This window comes from Protopterus annectens, chromosome 3.part1, assembly GCF_019279795.1.
Source record: "Protopterus annectens isolate FY-2018-M chromosome 3.part1, PAN1.0, whole genome shotgun sequence".
NCBI classification, from domain to species: Eukaryota; Metazoa; Chordata; order Ceratodontiformes; family Protopteridae; genus Protopterus; species Protopterus annectens.
Window position 1 is genome coordinate 105,924,299 of NC_056732.1, and position 21,542 is coordinate 105,945,840.

General features: G+C 38.8%; 1 protein-coding gene across 16 annotated transcripts in view; it reads right to left on the reverse strand.

The window, feature by feature from the left end:
- Positions 1-21,542, reverse strand: part of DTNA (dystrobrevin alpha) — a 1,617,970-nt gene that overhangs the window by 613,959 nt on the left and 982,469 nt on the right. For 10 of the 16 annotated variants that reach the window (XM_044066623.1, XM_044066630.1, XM_044066625.1 and 7 more), the window contains 2 exons: positions 19,038-19,046; positions 7,213-7,296 (listed from right to left, as the gene is read on the reverse strand). In XM_044066623.1, the coding sequence (XP_043922558.1) occupies positions 7,213-7,296; positions 19,038-19,046 (93 nt within the window). The remainder of the gene's footprint in view (positions 1-7,212; positions 7,297-19,037; positions 19,047-21,542) is intronic. The other 6 variants (XM_044066631.1, XM_044066627.1, XM_044066622.1 and 3 more) reach the window with 1 other exon arrangement.

Sequence of the window (21,542 nt, forward strand, 5' to 3'; positions counted from 1 at the left end):
AAGTCAAAATATCTGTGCAAAGAATAAAAATCTTTCAAAGTTTTGTTTGAAAATGTAGTTAAACACTGCAAAGTCCTTTCTGCAGCTCAGCAAACAAAATTATTTGTGACACTGCCAGTTCATAAACTTCCATATCAATAAGGAAAACCATGTGTTAGATTTCTGGAGAGGCAAATAATGCCCAGTTACCTTCCTTAGGCTTGTATGTTAAATCAGTAATTTCACCAGTCAAAAATACAGAGGTCAGTATGCCAAGGTGCTGAAATCTGTCAGCTTCACAATGACACTTAGAAATGGACTTGTCAGTAGTCCTGGAAAATGTCATATTGGGATGCTGAAACTTTGACTTTGAGGACAGAATTTGGTTTAGTACCTATTGTCAGACTATCAGTAAGACAAAGTAACTGCTATCGCACTGTTTATCATTTCTGGTTCTGTGGATTATAAAGTTGGTGTAAAACATTTGCACTTTGTGGTGAAAGCCTCACAGTGTGCTAAAGAGTTAACAGCATGATTTCTTTCCTGATGAAATAGCTGAACACTTTGCAAAAACAAAGTGCCCACAAATTACCACATAGGTGGTAATCCATTAAGTACGGAAAAAGTAATTAGGGACCTGGGGACCCAAGTTGATAGCAATCTCTCATTTGAAAACCACGTGGCAAAAGTGGTTAGAAAAACATTTTATATAGCCCACCTAATCATGAAGGGATTCACATCTAGATCAGGGGAGGTCATTGTGCCTCTTTACTCATCCCTCTTCAGGCCCATAATTGAGTACAATGCCCCTTTTGGGATGTACCTTACCAGACACCTGCAGCAATTGGAAAGACCCCAAAAGTACCTCACCAAGAGGATCAAAGGGCTCAAACAGATGCCATATGCTGCCTGGTTAAAGAAACTCCAGCTCTACTCAGTGGCATACCACCTGCTCAGAGGTGATCTGTGCCTGACGTATAAAGCCATGTCCAACCCGGAATTAATGGACATGCTGCACCTCAGAAAATCCCAATCCCATCGAGCTACGCGCTCGGGAGACATGAACCTCAGCACTGAAATAAATAGGGCATGCTGGAGGGAAAGATTCATAACCCAGAGGCTCCCTTCACTCTGGAATAAAATCCCAGTCCAGGTTAGGCAGAGTCCCTCATTGACTCTCTTCAAGAGGAATCTTGATGAGTGGATGGGAGATCGTAGGTTTACCCCGGGTATCACTTCTGTGTCACTGTTAGACAGAGGCACAGTATACTAACCTCGAAAAAGGGCATAGCAAAATTAATTTAAAATGTGTGGCGAAAGCCAAACACACTCTGGCTAGGCTTATAAATGCCCTAGGGCAGATAGCCTAGTATGAACCTATGAACCAAACAAAATGTTTTTGTTCATGTACTGGAAATATGCCATTGTTTTATGTATTTTATGAAGAAAACAAAGAGAAAGCCACAGATGGCAAAAGATGCCCATATAAATGCAACATTTGCAGCACCATCTAATGTTTAAATAATTGTCAAGTTATATTGAGTTATATAACATGAAAAATATCATGTCATTGAGGTATTTCTAATTGTTTACTTATCAAACAATTTCCCCAGCAGTTACAGTGTCACATCTGAGTGACCAGATGGCATGCATTAAGACTGCCTAAAGACCCTGTGGGAGAATTAATTTCTTTAACATTATGCATTGGCAGAGATGCCCTTCCTAGTAGCTAGACCTCAGGAAGTATCTCATGAGCCATAAGACGACTTCTGAGGTTACAAAACACTAGCCTTTATAAAGGTGTGAAACATGGGTCATATCTCGGCAGGTCTGGTGATGAACTGCAATACGTGGGAAGTGGAATTCTCCAGAATGCCCAAACACAACATAAAAGATATGTAAGCCACTGGAACCTTTGCTTAGACAAAGATTTTAAATATTATAACATGAATAAAAGAATAACTCTGTGATTCCCAGGGAAATGAAACCCTGGCTGGTATGAGCACTACAGAAAAGTCACTGCTTCTAAATAATTTAGACCATTCAAGGCATTGACATATATTTTGTCCTTATGATATTTATGTAGACCTTTCAAGCAATTACGTTTACAAATTTCTTATTTATTAAAATACAAATTTAAAGACAGTAAACAAAGTAGTTTAAATTACATTATTTTTGAAAAAAACAAAAGGAACTCCTTGTAAGCACTAAATAAGTTACAAATTACTACAGCACTCAACTTTCCTCACTTGTCTAGAGGAAAACAGTTTTTAGTACTTAATAAATAAGCACCTATGCAGGCATGTCTAAAGGTCAGCTCCCGGTGTTTTCTCCTGTCTACCTGATGAATATGGGCATCTTGGGACAATGCAGCAATTGTCTCATGTACACAGACAACCCTCTCCTCCTACCACCCAACACTACAACCTGTGAGAGATGCACTTATATAGCCAAACTGGAAACAAAGCTCTCTTCACCGAAGTCTGGACTAGACAGTCAAGAGGAGAAGGTAAACACTTGCACTGTACCACACTCATCACATAGTTCCTCAAAACCTACACCACCAAAACACACACACAGAAGCACAAAACACACATCTACTATCGCGGAGGCTCTCAGTACAAATCTGCCCAAACAACAGAGACCTCCAAAGCAGAAATGCAAGCAATCTCCACCCCCAACACAACCCAAATGAAACATAGCCCACATACTCAGTGTGCCACTCAACTACAGCCCATAAGGCATAATGTAACCAACACTCTAGTCATAGGTGACTCTATAGTCAGGCACACTGATGTTCCACTCACCCGGCTAAACAAGGAAAAAGTTACTGTCAGCTGCCTGTCAGGTGCCAGGATCCGCCACATAATGCACGCACTCAGGTCACTCCACAAGTACAAATATGACTCTGTCATTGTCCATGTTGGTGTGAATGACCTGAGACGTACCACCCTGGACTACATGAAAAGAGACATGGAGGGGCTCTCCTATCTTGTAGCCCAGGCAGGTATGACCCTAGCCCTGAGTAGCATCCTGCCATCACCCGGAATGATACCGCAGTACAAGGACAAAATGATTGATTTTAACAATTGGCTAAGCTTCTGGTGTCATTCTAAGGGAATCCAGTATCTGTCTGCCTGGGATGAAATGAGCGACAGACCACGTTGCTTTGCCAGAGATGGCCTGCACCTGTCGCCCTTGGGATTCTGGATACTGGCAAAGGCTGTTGCCTCCCCTATAGTGCCTTTTTTAGGCAAGGTTCAAATGACAAATTCACCACCATAACAGGTACAAGCAAGCAAAATCTGAGGGTAATGCTACTCAGTGCTACAAGTCTAAACCTCAAAATGCACTCACTCGAGGCACTCCTTAAAATGGAGAACACTGACATCTGTGCAGTGACAGAGACCTGGTTCAAAGCTCCAGAGAGCACCCCTGCATTACCAGGCTATAGTTCATACCACACCTTTCGGCCACCAAACCCGGACCGAAACACTAAAGGTGGAGGCGTGTCCATATTCATTAAGGATATCCACACCTCCAAGCTAGTTGCTCAGCATAATGCATCCAAGATTATCCAAGTTCAACTAACTCTGGGCAAAATCGCAATCCAGATTGTAGCTTGCTACAGACCCCCCACCATGCCCCAGGATTCCCACTCCTCTTTTCTTGATACACTGAAAAATATTAATGTACAGCCCAACACTCTAATAATGGGTGATTTCAATTACCCTACTATTAATTGGGAAAACTACTCATGTGCCAACTCTTTTGCTCAACGTTTTCTGAAAATCATCAATTCCAACACCTTGGATCAACTTATCCACACCCCCACCAGGGGCAGCAATATCCTAGACCTGGTCATCACCAACATGGGTGACCGGTGTTCCACACCAGAGGTCAGCTCCTCGTTGGTCAGATCTAACCACAAGCTAATCACCCTAGAAAGCCACATCCCACTCCCACACCCCCATTAGGAAAACAACCGTAAAACATTTCTCCAAAGCCAACTTCACGCTTCTTAAGACAGAAGTGTCAAACTTCATGACACCCATGCAGATGGACAATAGAGGCACGACTGTTGAATCCTAAACAAATGCACTTTATAAGCACTTACACGAGTGCATGGATCGTGCTATCCCTAACAGAACCAATATGCTATCCCCAAAAAAAATGAAGCCAATCTGGTGGTCTTCTGCCATAAACAAACTCTACAACAGAAGAAAGAAACTGTTGCAAAAAAGAGTAAAATCCCACAATTGGAGGAACTCCCTGGTCAGCCTCAGTAAGAAGCTGAGATCCCTCATAAAATCCTCCAAAGCTAGTTATGAAAACAAAATTGCCACTGATTCTAAAGACAACCACAAAGCATTATATAGCTATGTCAAGAATCTCAAAGGCAGCACTCAGATCTGCTCTGAGTTACAGCACAATGACATTAAATATACAGAACCAACTGATATTGCCAACATCCTGGCAGATAAGTTCAGTGCTAGCTTTATCCCCCTCTCACCCCCTAAAGGGCCCATCTTTATACCAGAAGAATGCAAAGCTCCTGTAATCACGGTTGCACAGATAAAAACCTCACTCTCCAAAGCCAAGAACACAGCATCCATGGGACCTGACAACATCCCAGGCTGCCTTCTACATGAACTACAGAATGAACTGGCACCCCACCTAAGTACCATGTTCAATCATGGCCTCACCTCAGGCTTTGTGCCCATTGAATGGCACACCGTGACGGTTATTCCACTCCACAAAGGGGGGCCACAACAGACCCCGGGAACTACTGCCCCATTAGCCTGATGAGCCTGGTCTGCAAGGCCATGGAACATATCATCATGGAACTCATAAACAAAGACATTGGAGATCTCCAACCTCTGGACCCCACACAGTTTGGGTTTGTAAAAGGCAAACCATGTCTCCTAAACCTGATAGACTTCTTTGAAGTAGTCACCAAAGCCATAGATTAGGGTAAGGTGGTTCACACAGCCTATCTAGATCTCACCAAGGCGTTCGACACCATCCCCCACTCTAGAATTCTAGATAAACTCACTAAACTAGGTATAAATCCCTATGTCACAAGATGGGTTGCCAACTGGCTTACTGACAGAACCCACACTGTGAAAGTAGCAGACTCCAAATCAGACTTCAGACCAGTGACAAGTGGAGTACCACGGGGTTCAGTCCTGGGTCCTCTCCTGTTTGGTATCTACTTCTCTGAAGTACAGGCTAACACAGACTGTCTTTGGCTAACTAAAGTCACAGATGACTGCAAACTAGGAGCCATAATTGAAACTCCTAATGATGTGGACATCCTACAAAAGGGCCTCACTGAGACAGATGCCTGGTGTCAAAGCCATGGTCTCAAGCTCAATGCCAAAAAGTGCATTGTCACCCCCTTTGGTAAAAACTCTGTACCCATGAACTACCACATAGGCAGTAGTCTACTTAACACCAAAAGTGTGATAAGAGACCTTGGGACACAGGTGGACAGTAGTCTCTCCTTTGATAATCACATCACCACAGTGGTCAGGAAATCCTTTTACGTGGTAGACCTCATCACAAAAGGTTTCTCATCCAGAAAAAGGAGGTCATTGTTCCCCTCTACTCATCACTCATTAGACCCATTACAGAGTACAATGCCCCTTTTGGTATGTACCTCACAAGACATCTACAACAACTGGAAAGGCCGCAAAAATACCTCACAAAGAGGATTACTGGCCTCAAACAGATGCCTTACGCAGACCGTCTCAAAAAACTCCAGCTATACTCTATCGCATATCGCCTACTCAGAGGCGATCTCTGGCTAACATACAAAGCTATGTCAAACCCAGAGCTGTTGGACATGCTCCATTTAAAGAAATCCCAATCTCTCCGTGCTACATGCTGTAGGGACCTAAACCTTGTCACCACAATAAACAGAACATGCTGGAGGGATAGATTCCTGTCCTAGAGACTTCCCATACTCTGGAACAGAATACCTATCGATGTCAAAAAGAGCTCCTCATTAGCACTCTTCAAGTAAAATCTTGATGATTGGATGGGTAATAGGAAATTCACCCCGGGGATCACTTCTGTGGTTCTGCTTGACAGGGGCACAGGAAAATAATTTTTTTGGGTGGCGAAAGCCAGGGTACCTTTTTGGCTAGGCTTGTATAGGCCCTAGGGCCAATAGCCTAGTACCTACCTATGAACCTATGAACCTATGTGTATAATCTCCATTAAAGTAAATGCAAAGAACAATATTAACAGGTATAACTGAAGTTAGAAGCAATTAAAACTGCACTGTGGATAGTTAAACTAGGCTATATAAAACAAAATGCAAACCCAAGGGCACCTGTAGCATTGCAGAAAGAGTGAATAACACTGGGTTAGCATCCTGCTCTGTCAAATCGGTCATTAAACTAAAAAAGCACAGCACTGAGATTCAAATCCATTAATGATTTTGAGAAGCTAATGCTAACACTTTGAGAATCAGACGAAGGTAAGACACAAACTACAGCTGCATATGCAACAGTCACCTCAGGGACAAGCAATATCTTCTGAATAAGATTAATTTAAGGACAGCAATCAGGCAGTTAAAGCAATCTGTTTACTATACTGATTGATTTTAAGAACTCTCCACTTAGCATCAGCCATGCTTAAAACTACTTCATTAGATCAGATCACCTGAGACCATCAGCAGTTAAAGAAATCAATGACTGTCAGTATTCTTAACATCTTAAGGGTCTTCCAGTGTGCTGGTAAAGGGGGTTGCCAACGTGCAAAACAGTACTGCATAACCCTGCTGCCTCAGCAGAACCTCGTTGAAGGCCAAGGTTATCTGTGTTTCTAATTTAGGTACATCTATTATTCAAATTCTAGCAACAATGTTCAAAGCCTACTTTTATCAACAGTTAAATAATGGTTTAAATATCTTTCTGAAATTTAAACCTACTGGCCTGAAGGATATGATAAGCTGTTAGGGATATGTTGTCAAACCCTCCTGTAAACAACTCCTACAGATAAAAGGCCCCACATAATCCCAGTGAAAAACAAAAGGTTTAGAAAAGGACATGTAACTCTTCCATTCTGATGTTTAATAAGCTCATGCTTTCCGACTGCTTAACTGCACATTTGATTGAATCACATGAAAAGCAAACAAAATAAGTCTAGAAACGTAAGTCTCTGCACTTTAAAATTAATCACTGATCACAGTTTATTAATATATTCCACTACAACCATACTCACCTCTTGTTGGTGAAAGGACTTCCTGAGGAGGGAACAGAATGGGAGAACACTGCATCATTCATGCTGGTTACAGGTCTTGGAGGCCTAAACACGAACAAAAAACATAAGACAGCACTTGAATCAGCAACCATTTCATAATTTATTCAAATACCACTGACTCTTTTGTGTTGTCATGTTAGTACAAAAACTCAGAAGAATGAAGTTCAAAAGAATATTTATCAGAGAACAAAACAGACACTAATTAAATAGCGCTGTGGACAAATACCTCCACACTAATGTCTGGAGTAATAACTTCTCATACTGAAAATTAGAAGCTCAAATCCTACACAGAAATAGTAGTGCCCTATAACTGCTAAAGAAAATGCATAAAAGTACATTACAGAATTAAACTACTGCCCATACCCTTCTTTTCATAGAACGTTTTTAATATAAATCTGCTTTGCAGTAGAAGGCAAACAGCGGGCAAGAATAAACCTTCACTGCTTATTTGGTTGCTGATAGATTTTATAGGTTTTTGATAGGTACCTTTGCTCATTTTATTACTGTTTTCCCAAGTCAATATTCACTTCTGGTTTGGATTACCCTTCCCTCCACCCTCATCCAATATCTGGTGTAAGTTTATTAGTACTACGTGAATGCTAGGTGCCATTCTTCATTCCCTTGCTGGTCGGTACCTCGGCGTCCTTCTGCTTTTCTAGTAAGTGTTAACCTTGTTCTTGCTCTGCATTTATACACTGGTTTCTTTAAACTGGATGCATTTATAACCTGTTTTTATTTTTAATATCGGAAGTGAAGTTTAATCATGTAGACTTCTACGTCTTATTGAGTGCATATCTCAGGCAGTGTAATAGATTGTATAGTTTCCTTCTTGGATGTTCCACACAATGTTTAATTTTTTGTGTTCATAACTATTTCTACCATTGTATGTCTTAACTCCTTACCCATATACTGCACTGTTAATGTTCTTTGTTGCTCTTGTACGCTATCAAATGAAACATTGTTGCTAAAATAGTGAGCAGCTTTGGGCATGAGAAGCAAGGTGAGGCAGTAAGTCTAGCACACAAGCAGTAATTTCAATTGCTCATGGTAACTATAACACCTTATGAAATAGTTAGTGCTAAATTATATACACAGATGTGTTTTTAGTTGTTAAGAGAGTGAGGTAGTACAGAATGTTCATATTCTCTGAATTATATTATTAGTTTGTGTTTACTTATGGGTGTAAAGTGTTTCTAAGGATGTATACAGCATGGCAGATTAATTTGCAATCTTGTCCTAATATTACTGTTTTCCTCATTCTTACCTGTTGTATGACTTGTTTAATTGGTTAGACTTGTTTAATCTCTCTCCCTTTACTCAAGCTGTCATTTTTTTTCCTTTTTCTTTTTTATAGTCAGCCCAGAACCAAACAACAATAAACAAAGCCATGTCCCTAGTACATCAACCACTCTGTCTCCACAAGTAGGGAACCAGAAAAGGTCCGGAACAAGTTATGCTTATTTAGGACTCTCCCCTAATAAAGTGCAGGTCATTATCTTTGGGTAGCCTAATTAAAGCATTCTACTGCTTGGATCTTGTAAACTAGAGGGTGCATTCCCTGGGTCAGCAGCAAGGAACAAAAAATATTTTTAGTGTACCTTTCCCCCCTTAAATTAGGACTCAAAACATCCCAGAACTGGTTAACTCTTAAAATTGCTAAAGGAAATGCATAAAAGTATATTACAGAATTAAATTACTGCCCATACCCTTTTTTCATCGAACTTTTTTAACATAAATCTGCCTTGCAGTAACAGGCAAACAGCATGTAAGAACAAACCTTCGCTGCTTTCAGGTGACTTATATGTTTTGGAATTGCATGTACCTTGCTCACTACGCTCCCCTACCCCACCCCCATTCCCACTCATCCCCACCCTCCTTACAGAGATATACTCTATCCACCTGACATTCACCCCCTCTAAATAACCAATCATCAACAACCTATTTTACATCAATCTCCACTCACTAATCCAACCAAACCTCTCCCCTAATACATCTCATCTCACAACCCTCTTACACAACTCTCTCCTCTGTTACCTCTTTTACAATCAACCCCCCATCACACCTGCTCCATAGTACTACACCCAATCTTCCTGCTCCACTTAACCTCATCTCTCTGACTCTTCTCCTTCATTTCTAACCCCCACCTGTTTCCTATAAGCCCACCCTCTTCCACTCACTACCTTCCAAACCATGCTTTTCAACATACTAGTAACCTGTATACTACTTCACCTGTCCATGACTTCTTATCACACCAACCTATCCTATTTAAAACCATCACCAACACTCTCCCAAGCATGCAACATCACCTTGTCAGGCACTATTTCGCCCTTTCTATATAACTTCTCTTACACTCATCTCTTCAGAATGAAAGTCTTCTCTTACCTCCCCTGTCACTCTCCTAGAATCAATCTAAAACATCACATTTACATTTCCTGTACTCCCAAAACTCATCTCTTCAAAACCAACGTCTTTTTTTACCTCCCCTCTCACTCTCCTAGAATCAATCTAAAACATCACATTTACATTTCCTGTACTCCCAAAATCATCCTACCTGATAGAATTCTCCTTCTAGCTGGAGACACACACCCTAATCCAGGTCCCTCCACATCACTACCTACTTCCATCCAAACAGTATCCTTTTCCTCCACCCCCACCTCATCAACTCCCTCTTTAACTATCCCCCCTCCTCAAAAACCATATCCATTCTAACTATTAGCATGCAATGACTGCTAAACAAGACCACTGAACTTCACACATGGATTTCCCATTATACTCCACATATCTTAATCTTGTCTGAAACCTGGCATATATCTAACAAATAAATTTTACCTCCAGGCTATAATATCTAGTGCCAGGAAAGAATCTCAAAAAAGGAGATGACGTAGCCATTCTGGACTCTGAACAAATGATCCTCTCACCCTATCCACCAATCCACCTAGTTTTCACCCTGTTGAACTACTAATACTTAACTGCCACACACACTCACAAAAAAAATTGCTATAGCTTCCACCTATATTCCACCATGCAAAAACATCCCTATTCTTGAAAACACACTGTCCTGGATCTCACAAAACATACCCCATGAAACTGATAAAAAACAAAAAACCAAAGAAACACACCAAACCAGCAGAAATTATAGTTAGCGCTTTCGTTTACTTCATTACTTCTTGATACTATAAGCGACCATTTACCCATCTCTACCCAAAGACACTCTTCCCAACTATACTGACCTCATCTTTATAAAGACTGCCATACACTCTCCATCTTCAACTCCACAACTTTTAACAAAAAGCATCAATAAATTGGTCCAGCCTGCACAGTCTTCCCCTTAATGACACCATGCTAAAGTTCACCCACATCTTGCTAGACATCCTCAACACACTAGCACCCCTACAGAAAATCAGGATAAAATCAAATTATGCCCCTTGACTTACAAAGGATACTTGCTCCCTTATGCATAAGAGAGAGATTCAGCTTGGAAAACATAGCTAAAATCAATATCTCCTACTCAACATCAAATTTTTATAGAACTTAGACATCGTACAAAAAAAAACAAATTTATAATGACAAGAAAAAGTTTTACTATAAAGCCCAAACTAACCATCACTCAAATCCTAAAAACTTCTGGAGAACTATCACCTCTATTCTTCACCACAAAAGCCCTCAAACCCCCAATCTATACTCTAACAATTCAGCAAAGGATACTGCCTCCCTCCTCAACCACTACTGCATTGATACTATCCATAAACTGGTCACCACTGACCAGAACTCCTACTCCACTATCCCTTCCCAAACACCTTCTAACCAAACCCTCTTCTCTCTGAAACCTATCCCTACCTCTTATATAAAATCTCTCCTCCAAAAACTAAAACCATGTTCTACTTCTGCTGATAATCTACCCCCTCTTTCTCAAACTTGCAGCTGACTCTATAGCCTATTCAGTTTCCATACTTATCAATAGATCAGTTTGCAAAGCTACTGCTCCTGGTATCTGGAAATCTTTCTATACAATACTCTTACACAAAGGAGGCAACTCCACTGATCCATCTAACTTTAGACCCATAGCTATTCTCTCTCCTATATCAAAAATACTCAAAAAATGTATAAAAACAGCTGCTCACATTTCTTATCCATGAAAACCTACTGACACCTACCCAACATGGCTTCCATCCAAACCACAGTACTACTACTGCCCTTTTATCTTTCATGCATTCAATAGCTGAAGCTTGTGATAATAACAAACTTAACTCATGTCTATTCTTGGACCTGTCAAAAGTCTTTGACACAGTATCCCATTCTAAACTCCTAACCAAACTAGCCAGCCTTAATCTGTCTTCTTCCAGTCTTGAATGGTTCTCCAGTTATCTCATAAACAGACTGCAGTCTATCAGATGGCAGTCCTCCTGATCTCCTTTCCTACCTATCCATACAGGTGTTCCCCAGGGCTTCATCCTGGGACCCCTTCTTTTCGACATTTGCACTAATGACCTCTATACCTCTTGCTATCACTCCTCCCTCATTCAGTATGCTGATGATTCTACACTCATCTCCTCTTCTGAAACTATCTTTCAACTTTACACTCTTACCCAAAACTCTTTTCTCTCTGTAGAAAGATGGCTTACTGAAAATCAGCTTATTTTAAATCCGAAAGAGACTAAACTTTTACTCTTTCCCCCAAATCACTTTCACATCTCAAATCCACCTTTACCATCTCATCCTTAAATAAAACCATCATTAATGTAGAATCCCACATAAAGCTACTTGGTATGATAATAGATGATCAATTAAAATTTGATCTCCATGTCCAACAATCCATTAAAAAAAAACAAACAAAAAACTTGGTCTCCTTTACAGGAACAAAACCTTCCTAACTTTAGACTCTAGACTCTCTCTGGCTCAAGCTTATCTACTTCCAAGCCTTCTCTATGCTGCACCAGTCCTTACAAACCTTCAACCTACCATAATTACTACGCTGGAACAGGCATACAATAAAATTACAAAATCTGCTGCAAACCTGCCATATACCTCTCACCACTGCTTGGCACTAAAGAACCTTCAGTGGCTTGAATTCCCCATCAACTTCAACTTTCACAATTCCACATCACTCACTTCTTACTCAACAAATCCTCAGCCTGTCCCTCCCTATCCAATCTTGTGTCATACTACACCCCTACGCGGCCACTCTGTAGTATAAACTAACTTCTACAAACATACAAACTCAATAAAACTATTGGTAAAGTATTATACAAATATTCAGTATTTCATAATTGGAACAAACTCTCACACAACATAAGATGCATTACACACTCCAATAGTTTCAAAAAATACTAAAACATTCTCTAGCTAAATTGAGGATATGCCCTTGTCATGACCCCACATAAACTCTTACCTCTTCCTTCTGCTCCTAATTTCTTGCTCTTCTACTACTTTCAAACACTTTCATAATGATAAGGCTCGAACAGCTTTATACCTTATTTATTAAGTAATATCAGTATGTAAAAAGTTAATTCCCATTTATTGGTTTACTTTATGTAACATAATTATGTTTATAATTTTTTGTCATTGTTTTGCTTTTGTCTCTGTTTTTACTCTGCTTGTTTTTACACAATATGTTTAAGTTTTTAATTTGCTTATTTTTATATAAGTGTGTTAGAACTTTGGAGCTTTTCTCCTCAGGTCTCCACTGAAAATGGAGTTGAGCTCAGTTGGACCAACCCGGTTAACAAATGTCAAATAATGATAATAATAAAAATTATAATAATACATTTACCAAAAATACTGGAGTATATTCATTCTAAAATATTTCCTTGGAACACTATATTTGTAATTTCATTTAGCTGGCGGTCATTATTACATGTTTATTTATTATTTATTTATTTGTTTTATATTTGTTTACCTAGGTAGTGCAGTGATCTCGGTGGCCCAGTTGCAGGCACAGCCTGAGTGAATAGGATCACATATGAAATGACCAAAGCACATTTACAGATACGGGGATATGCTATAAAGCATATACATATTTACAAATGCATGTTGACTCGAAATCACAAACACCAAAATACGACCAGCACTCAGAATGACGTGAATTAATTTATTAAGTTAACGTAAAAAACAACAAACCAGTTTTGTTAAAAGCCTTCTTCAGTGTAAATCCAAAATAAGCATTAGATATTTATTAGTTGATCAAACTACATATAAATAAACGGGTCCGCTTCTAAATCTTGAAAGCTCATAATCTTGAAATTCAAAATACTGAAGCCAAAGTCTTGAAAGTTCAAAATACTGAAAGTTCAAAATACTGAAAACTTAAATACTGAATTTCATAATATTGAAAAAAACTGCACGAGTTATGTTGTTGTATAGTAAATTAAAAGGGAACATGACAAAGATTACAACAGGCAGACATAAAGCATGTAATGGTATGTTTGCCATTTTCATCTGTGGAGTGCAATCTTGGAGTTGATATATTTAAGTAGCTGGGGGTGTGTGGGGCACAGCCCCCCACATGGGGGGTGCAGGTGGGCTTGCCCCCTGCTTATAGTTGGAGAAGAGTAATATGTTTTGTTATGTAGTTGTATTGGAATATTGTAAGTGTTGCTGTACTCTGTTTTTTCAATATTATGAAATTTAGTATTTTGAGTTTTCAGTATTTTGAACTTTCAGGATTTTGGCTTCAGTATTTTGAATTTCATGACTATGAGCTGTCAAAATTTAGAAGTGGACCCAAATAAATGCAGCACACAAAAGTCCCTCCCATAAGTGTATTGCACAGCCAATCACAGTACATCATTTAAGCCAGGTAGAAACAGAGCACTTAATTTAACAATCCAAGTCCGTTCCTTGCTATCTGAAATACCATGCCATCTCAACTTATTGAAAGTACGGAAACATACTCTCGATAACAATAAACCTAAAACTAGTAGTAGGGTGTTTAGTCGTGTTTGTATAGAACACTGGGAGCATGACAATTTTTAATATCACTAAAGTGTTCAAAAATCCGTGTTTTAAAATGGCGGGATGTTTTGCCCACAAAAAAGGCAGAACACCGGTAACAAGCTAAATAAATCACCCATTCTGAAATACAAGTACTGAAACATCTAATATCAAAAACCTGAGGAGTGTTAGCAGAAGAAAACTGTTTTGTTTTTATAACTACTTTACAAGGTAAGAAATGACCACAAGGGTGACAATGACACATATATAATCCATTGTCCAACTATCCCAACTACTGCAGCTTTTTTTATAATGATTAAGTTGATTGCCTATTGTTTTGCTACGTCTATATGAAAACTGGCACCTAGATGGTCTCAAGACTAATAACTTCTTTCTGAAAGAAGAATATCCCAATGTTTGAATATTAAGTTTTGAAAAGCTAAAGAGTTACTTCCAAAACTGGTGACAAGTCTAAGGGTGAAGTTCTGCTCCCTTCTTCTACTATATTCTAGTAGTTCAGCTCTACTAACAGACTTAACAGTATGGTAAACTCTCTGTACATCCTGAAACCTATAACCACAATCATTAAACCACTGAAATAGATCTCTAGTATGTTGGTCCATCTCCTCAGCCTTAGAACAAATTCTTTTGATTCTCAAAAACTGCAAATTAGGAATATTTTTAATGATGTGTGGAAGATGACAATTAGTGGCATCCAAAAAAAGAATTGTAATTGAACTGTTTTCTAAAAACGGAAGTAGCTAAAGTTCCATCATTATTTTTACAGACCTATACATCCAAAAAGGATATATTTTAAGATCAGAATTAACACTAAATTGCAGTCCCCACTTATTGTCATTAAGTTATTGAACAAATTATTTTAAAAAGATGGAATCAGACACCCAAACAAAACAACAGTCATCTAAATATCTAGACCATATATCTATGGCATCAAGATTAATATTATGGCTAGCACCATATATAAGTTGTTCTTCCAAAAAAACCCATAAATAAATCTGCATAAATATGGGCAAAAGATGCTCCCATCACTGCACCCTTTAACTGTAAAAAACATTTTGCATTAAAATAAAAAAAAAACATTTTTGGTCAGTACCCTTTAACTGCAAAAAATATTTTCCATTAAAATAAAAAAAAACATTTTTGGTCAGCACATGTTCCATTAAACAATTCTGCGGTGGTGCAGCAGTAGCGCTGTTGCCTCACAGCAAGAGGTTCTCCCGTTCGATTCTAGGCCTGGGTTGGGAGTGCCTTCTGTGTGGAGTCTGCATGTCCTCCCCGCGGTCGAGTGGGCATTTGAAAGACATTCATTGAATGGATGTGCCTTCATTGAAGGTTGGACGTCGAGCTGGCAACTCGACACCATAAAAAACAACTGCCAATCATTAGCGGACCGGAGTTCCGCTGTGGCAACCCCTAACCGGGAAAAGCCGAAAGACAAACAACAATAACATATTCCATTAAACACATCAAAAATGTGTTAAATCCTGGGCTATATCTCTCAAGCCAATATTGTAATGCCATCAACCCAGCCCAAAGTGGAATGTTGGTATATCAGACTTTCACATCTAAAATACACATACACCGATCATATTCCAACTGTGCGTCTTGTAAGATGTTCAAAAACTGAGTGGTATCTTGTATTATTGATCGAACTCCTGCTAATAAAGGTTTTAGATATAATGTCAAAAAAATTAGACAAAGGTTCAGTCAAAGGAACATAAACCAGCACAATGGGTCGACCATGGGGGCAATGAGAGCCCTTATGTATTTTACGAAGCATATAGAAATGTTGCAGGGAAGGATCTTGAACCAATAGATGATGTACTACTTCCTTAGATATAAGCCTTCCTCTGAATCTTTTTTCAGAAAAGGGATCTAAATCATGTTTAAACTTTAAAGTAGGATCTAAAGTAGGATCAAGAAACAGTTTCTGGTAAAACTGACTATCCAATAACTGTGTCTGTGCTTCCTTAAGATACATGGCCCTATTCCACACAACTACAGCCCCACATTTGTCAGCCTGATTGACAATAATATTATTGTTAGCTTGCAAAGTCTATAAAGCTTTCCTCTGAGAATAAGAAAGATTATTGTGTTGTGCAAAACAGTAATAAAAATTAAAATGTAAATCTCTAAGAACACCTCTTTGGAAGGCTGCAACATACTTATTCATAGGGGGAACAAAATTAGATTCCTTGAAACAAAATTCATTATTCCTGAGTTGATCATTTTTACCATCAAAACACAATTTATTTTTCTACAAAGCCTAATAACATATTTGAACAACACTTCTTTTGAGACCAGAGAGGATGGAACAAAATTTAAACTTTTATTCAAAATATCCACCTCATCCATGGATAAACTGACAGAAGAGATATTATGTAAAATATGACAATATGACTCAAAATCACCAAATAACCATTCTCTGTATATGCTTCTCTGAAGTTCAAGTTGACATAGAGATTCTATGGTTTACAAAGTTTGTTGATGACTACAAACTTGGCACTATCATTAACTCTGCAACTAATAATGGCATTCTACAACAGGGACCAAAAGAACCACCAACCCAAATTCCAATAATCAGACCAAACTCAAACTTAGTACTCTACTTTTGTCTGTTTTTAATGGTTCAGACTTCATCAGAAATACACCAGGCAATAATACCACAGACATCATGTAACAAAAAAATGTCAAATCAATCACTACTGTGTATTTATACCTATTCACATATTTACAATCCAGATATCCATAATTAAACATACATTAATTCCATATATATATATATATATATATATACACAAATTTAAAATAAGTATGTCCCTAATTTCTAAAAACCTTGAGTGAGGTAAGCATGGAAAATTTCTGTCAATGATTTATGTGGTTTGACATTTAAGTCACAGTTTTATTGTTTGGTGTATTTCTGATGAAGCCCAAACTACTAAAAGTAGATGAAGTGTTCATTTTGAGTTTGATTTGATTATGAGGATTTTGGTTTCTGGTTCTTTTCTTTCTTGGTTTTATTTTCCTCTAACCAGCAGTGCAAATGGCACTCTCTTTGGATTTTATTCAACAGGAGATAGACATGTGATACAAATGTGCTACAAAAGGGATACCTTGAGTGTAAGTGAGTTGACTGCTGATTTGGTATAGTAAAACAGATATAGTAAAGGGTTAATATTCTTTGTTATATTTCCCCCTATTTTTGTATGTAGCTATGGGAATGAGGTTTCTTTATTACTCGTTTTTCACATTCCTTCTTGTTTATGCACAAGCTCTGTGACCCTTAGACTTGGCAGATAACTTGTTTTGCACATTCCTTTATGTTTTAGTTAAGAACAGGAACTAGTAGGCTTACTTGGAGCATTCCTGGTTGTCTGGCCAACGCTTGTGTTTTGTTTCAACATAATATTTGCTAATCCTGTGTCTGTCAACACACACAGCTTTAAAAAAGATGGGACTTTCTGCTTGGTCAAATAGAAGCCTCACCTGTGTAGTGGGCACACTGCCCAGGGACCTTCCCAATAGAGACTCCTGCCTGGCTGAAGTGGGGCTTCCCAGTCAAAGTGCTGGCAAGGATGAAGATTTTAACTTTATTGGTGATGTATTAATTCTGTTATTTCTTGATATACTGTGATGAATTATTTTATTTATGTTATACTATGTTGTTTTATATGTATTGTCTAATTTTACTGTAATAAGTGACTATTGCTTGACTTCTTTATCTTGAACATTTCTGACTCTGCTAAAATTAAACTCATTAGGCAATACAAGACCATACTAGCAGCTGGTTTCAAGACTATGTACTTGAGGTTCAATGAAAAAAAATGCAAGGTTGCCCTGTTTGGGAAAGTGTAACACCTCTGAAACTACCACATAAATGATATGCCTTCTAAAAGTCAGTACCAGTATTAAATAACTATACATTTTTGAGGACCATGAACTCTCTGTTGATCGCCATGTATGACATACTGTCAGGAAATCCTTCTGCCTAGCCCAAGTAATCACAAAGGGTATATCACTCCATTCCAAGGAAGTTATTATCCCGATCTATTCATCCCTAATTAGGCCCATAACAGAATATACTAATCCCTATAGTATGCACCTGTCTAAGCATACTACCCAAGCTAAGAAATCATAAAGATTTCTCACTAAGAAAATCAGTGGTATTAGCTCCTCAAGTAATAGAGAGTATCTAATGGCCTTATGACTGTACTCTGTCTTGTAGAGGCTTGTGTGGTCACCCATGATTGGTCTACAAGGCTATGAAAGATCCAGTTCTGCCTCACCTTCTTCATCTGAAAAAAAGCAAAAACTCAAAAATGGCAATTGTACCAGTACCCCCTCCAAAGACAAAATGTACATTCCGATATTTACAGAACCCGTAGGAAAGCTAGATAGATAAATCTCCCAAAGGATTCACTACATGTATAGGAAAAACTCCCAAAGGTTCTAACAAAGCTAACTGACCCTCTTTAAAACAAGCATGGATGACAGTATGGAGAGTTTTAAGTTCACCCCTTGTCTGTAATGTTAGAAACTTAAAGACACAGAGAGAAAGAACCTAGTGGGTACTGCAGGGAACAGGATCATAATTTTCTTCAAGAAAGATTTTCTAGTACAAACCTATGAACTTGTGATGCAAATTGTGGTTGCTTGCTGCCTGGTTGTTACTGATCTACTGACAGCATGATGTTCACAATAAAAATCAAGGTATAACAAATAACAGCGCAAATTAATATAATTCTGAATACACAGACACACATAAGAAAAGGAATGACAGACAAGGTACACTTTTTCAGTAGTTGTTACAGTCCTGACAGAAGTTTTGTACTTACCAGGTGTCCCTAATGCAGCATTAGCAAAGAAAAAAAGACAATTTTAGTTAGATTACTAGAAAACAACACAGTAACTACTGTTCACATTATGCAGTAATCACTGGAAACTGAACGAGATAATTCACTAACATCATATAATAGTATTTTCAAAAGAAACATTTGCTGAGCAACAGAATATCTTTTGTAATAAGTAAATTTGTCCACAAAATAACCTGTATTTCTCTTTACTAATAACATAATGGTAGTTAAGAGGTTCAATTCCCACATCATTGTTTGTACAGTTAATTCTCACCTTCCTTTTTGTCTCCACTAAGACTCTTCACCCAAAAGGAACACAAGTAATCACACTGGTGCAGTGCACGTTATTTATTCATTATTTATTTAATTAGTGTTTCTGCCTGGGATGCAGCCTTATCAGTGTTACTCTGATGTAGTCCCTCCAAGGCTATTCTAATGGTACTAGCCTTGCCAAGCTGAGTTTAATTTATTTTCCTTCTTGGGTATTACCCATAAGGGACCATTTTGGATGGGGACATGGACAAAGGGACGACTGTGCATACCGCCTACCCTGACCTGGCCAAAGCCTTTGACACTATTCCCCACTCGGGCATAATTGATAAACTCAACTCAACTAGGCATCAATCCATATGTTACCAAATGGGTAGCAAACTGTCTCACTGATAAAACCCACGTAGTCAAAATAGGGGAAGCCACCTCAAGTAGTAGACCCGTAACAAGTGGCATACCCCAGAGTTCAGTCTTGGGGCCTCTGTTATTTGGGATATACTTTATTGAGGTGCAGGTAAAACCAGTGGGCTATGGCTGACCAAGTCTGCAGATGACTGCAAGCTGGGTGCTGTCATCAATTCTCCTAGTGATGTGGACATCCTCCAGGTGGGTCTCACTCAGACAAATGACTGGTGCCAGAAACATGGCCTCAAGCTGAATACCAAACAATGCATCATTATCCCCTTTGGGGATAGTGACGCCCCCACAAATTATCACATTAATAACATCTTAAGCACTCAATCAGTCATGAGGGATTTGGCACCCAGGTTGATAGCAACCTGACTTTTGACCACCATGTTGCTTCCGTGGTATGGAAAGCCTTCTTACATGGCCCACCTCAAAAGTAAGGGTATCTCATCCAGGAACAAGGAGGTCATAACATCCCTCTATTCTTCCCTTATAAGGCCCACTATTCAGTACAACACACCATTTGGCATGTACCTCACAAAGCACATGCAGCAGCTGGAGAGACCACAGAGGTTCCTCACCAGGAGAATCCAGGGCGTCAAACATCTACCATACACAGATAGACTAAAAACCCTATCCCTCTACTCAGTTTCATACAGACTACTCAGAGGTGACCTCTGTCTGGCATACAAGGTGATCATGGACAGCAACTTGATGGGACTGTTGCATATCTGCAAGTCAAGCTCCACTCAAGTAAACCACATACATGGCCTCAACCTGGTCTGTGACATCAACAAGACTTGTTGGTGGGACAGATTTGTGTCCCAGCGACTCATTTATATATGGAATAGACTCCCTCTCCACATTAAGCAGAGTACCTCTTTACCCCTTTTTAAGAGCAGCCTGGATAACTTGATGGGAAACAGAAAATATACCCCTGGGATTCCACCCATGTCCCTGCTGGTCAGGGGGATTGGGTGCTGATTTGTCTAAACACGGGGCTAAACTCTTGGCTAGGCTTATAACAGCCTTAGGGCCAATAGCCTGGTAACCTGCTATGATCCTATGGTAGCTATATGCTTTTACAGAAGTATCAATTATCATTCTTACACCAGGTTTTAATCTGCTTTGGATATAAAGTCTTAACCAGCAGAGTACTTCAGACATTATCTGAGCAAAAAATTACTCTTGTTGACCTTATAACCATGACCCATTTTACAGATAATGTCCTAGCCTAAAGTAGACATATGCAATCATCATTAAAGCACTAGTTCGGTACCTGAAAGCATACTTTTATAAACAGGACATATGACACCTTATTATCTACTGTGGAATATACTCTATTCTTTTTTTTTAATCAATGTTTTCTTTCCAGAGTTACAATAATTCTTAGCAGCCAAGCCTAAACAGACTATAATGGAAACATAAAAAAACACTTCTCTCTTCCCTTTCAACCCTACTGTGCTTTCGTTTTGCATCATGAGCTCACTACGAAAGCAGACTGCAATACTGCAAACATTTTTTGCATTAATTTAGCTTTGTAGGGATCAGCAGGATTAATCTCTAGGACATCACTGCTGAATAGAATTTTAATTCATAGTAAAATTTTTAAGAAAATGTGCTGAATCCTAAGAACCAAATCAATGATAACATTCAAATACATACTGCAAGTGAATACACTATATCTTTGCATTAGCAGTTCAGCAACAGTCGCCAGTTTTTATAGTATTAGTATGACTGTAACATGTCATATGTGTAGACAAATAACTTAGAAAACAATAGTGAAAGAAGAGCAGGCAACATAGTCAA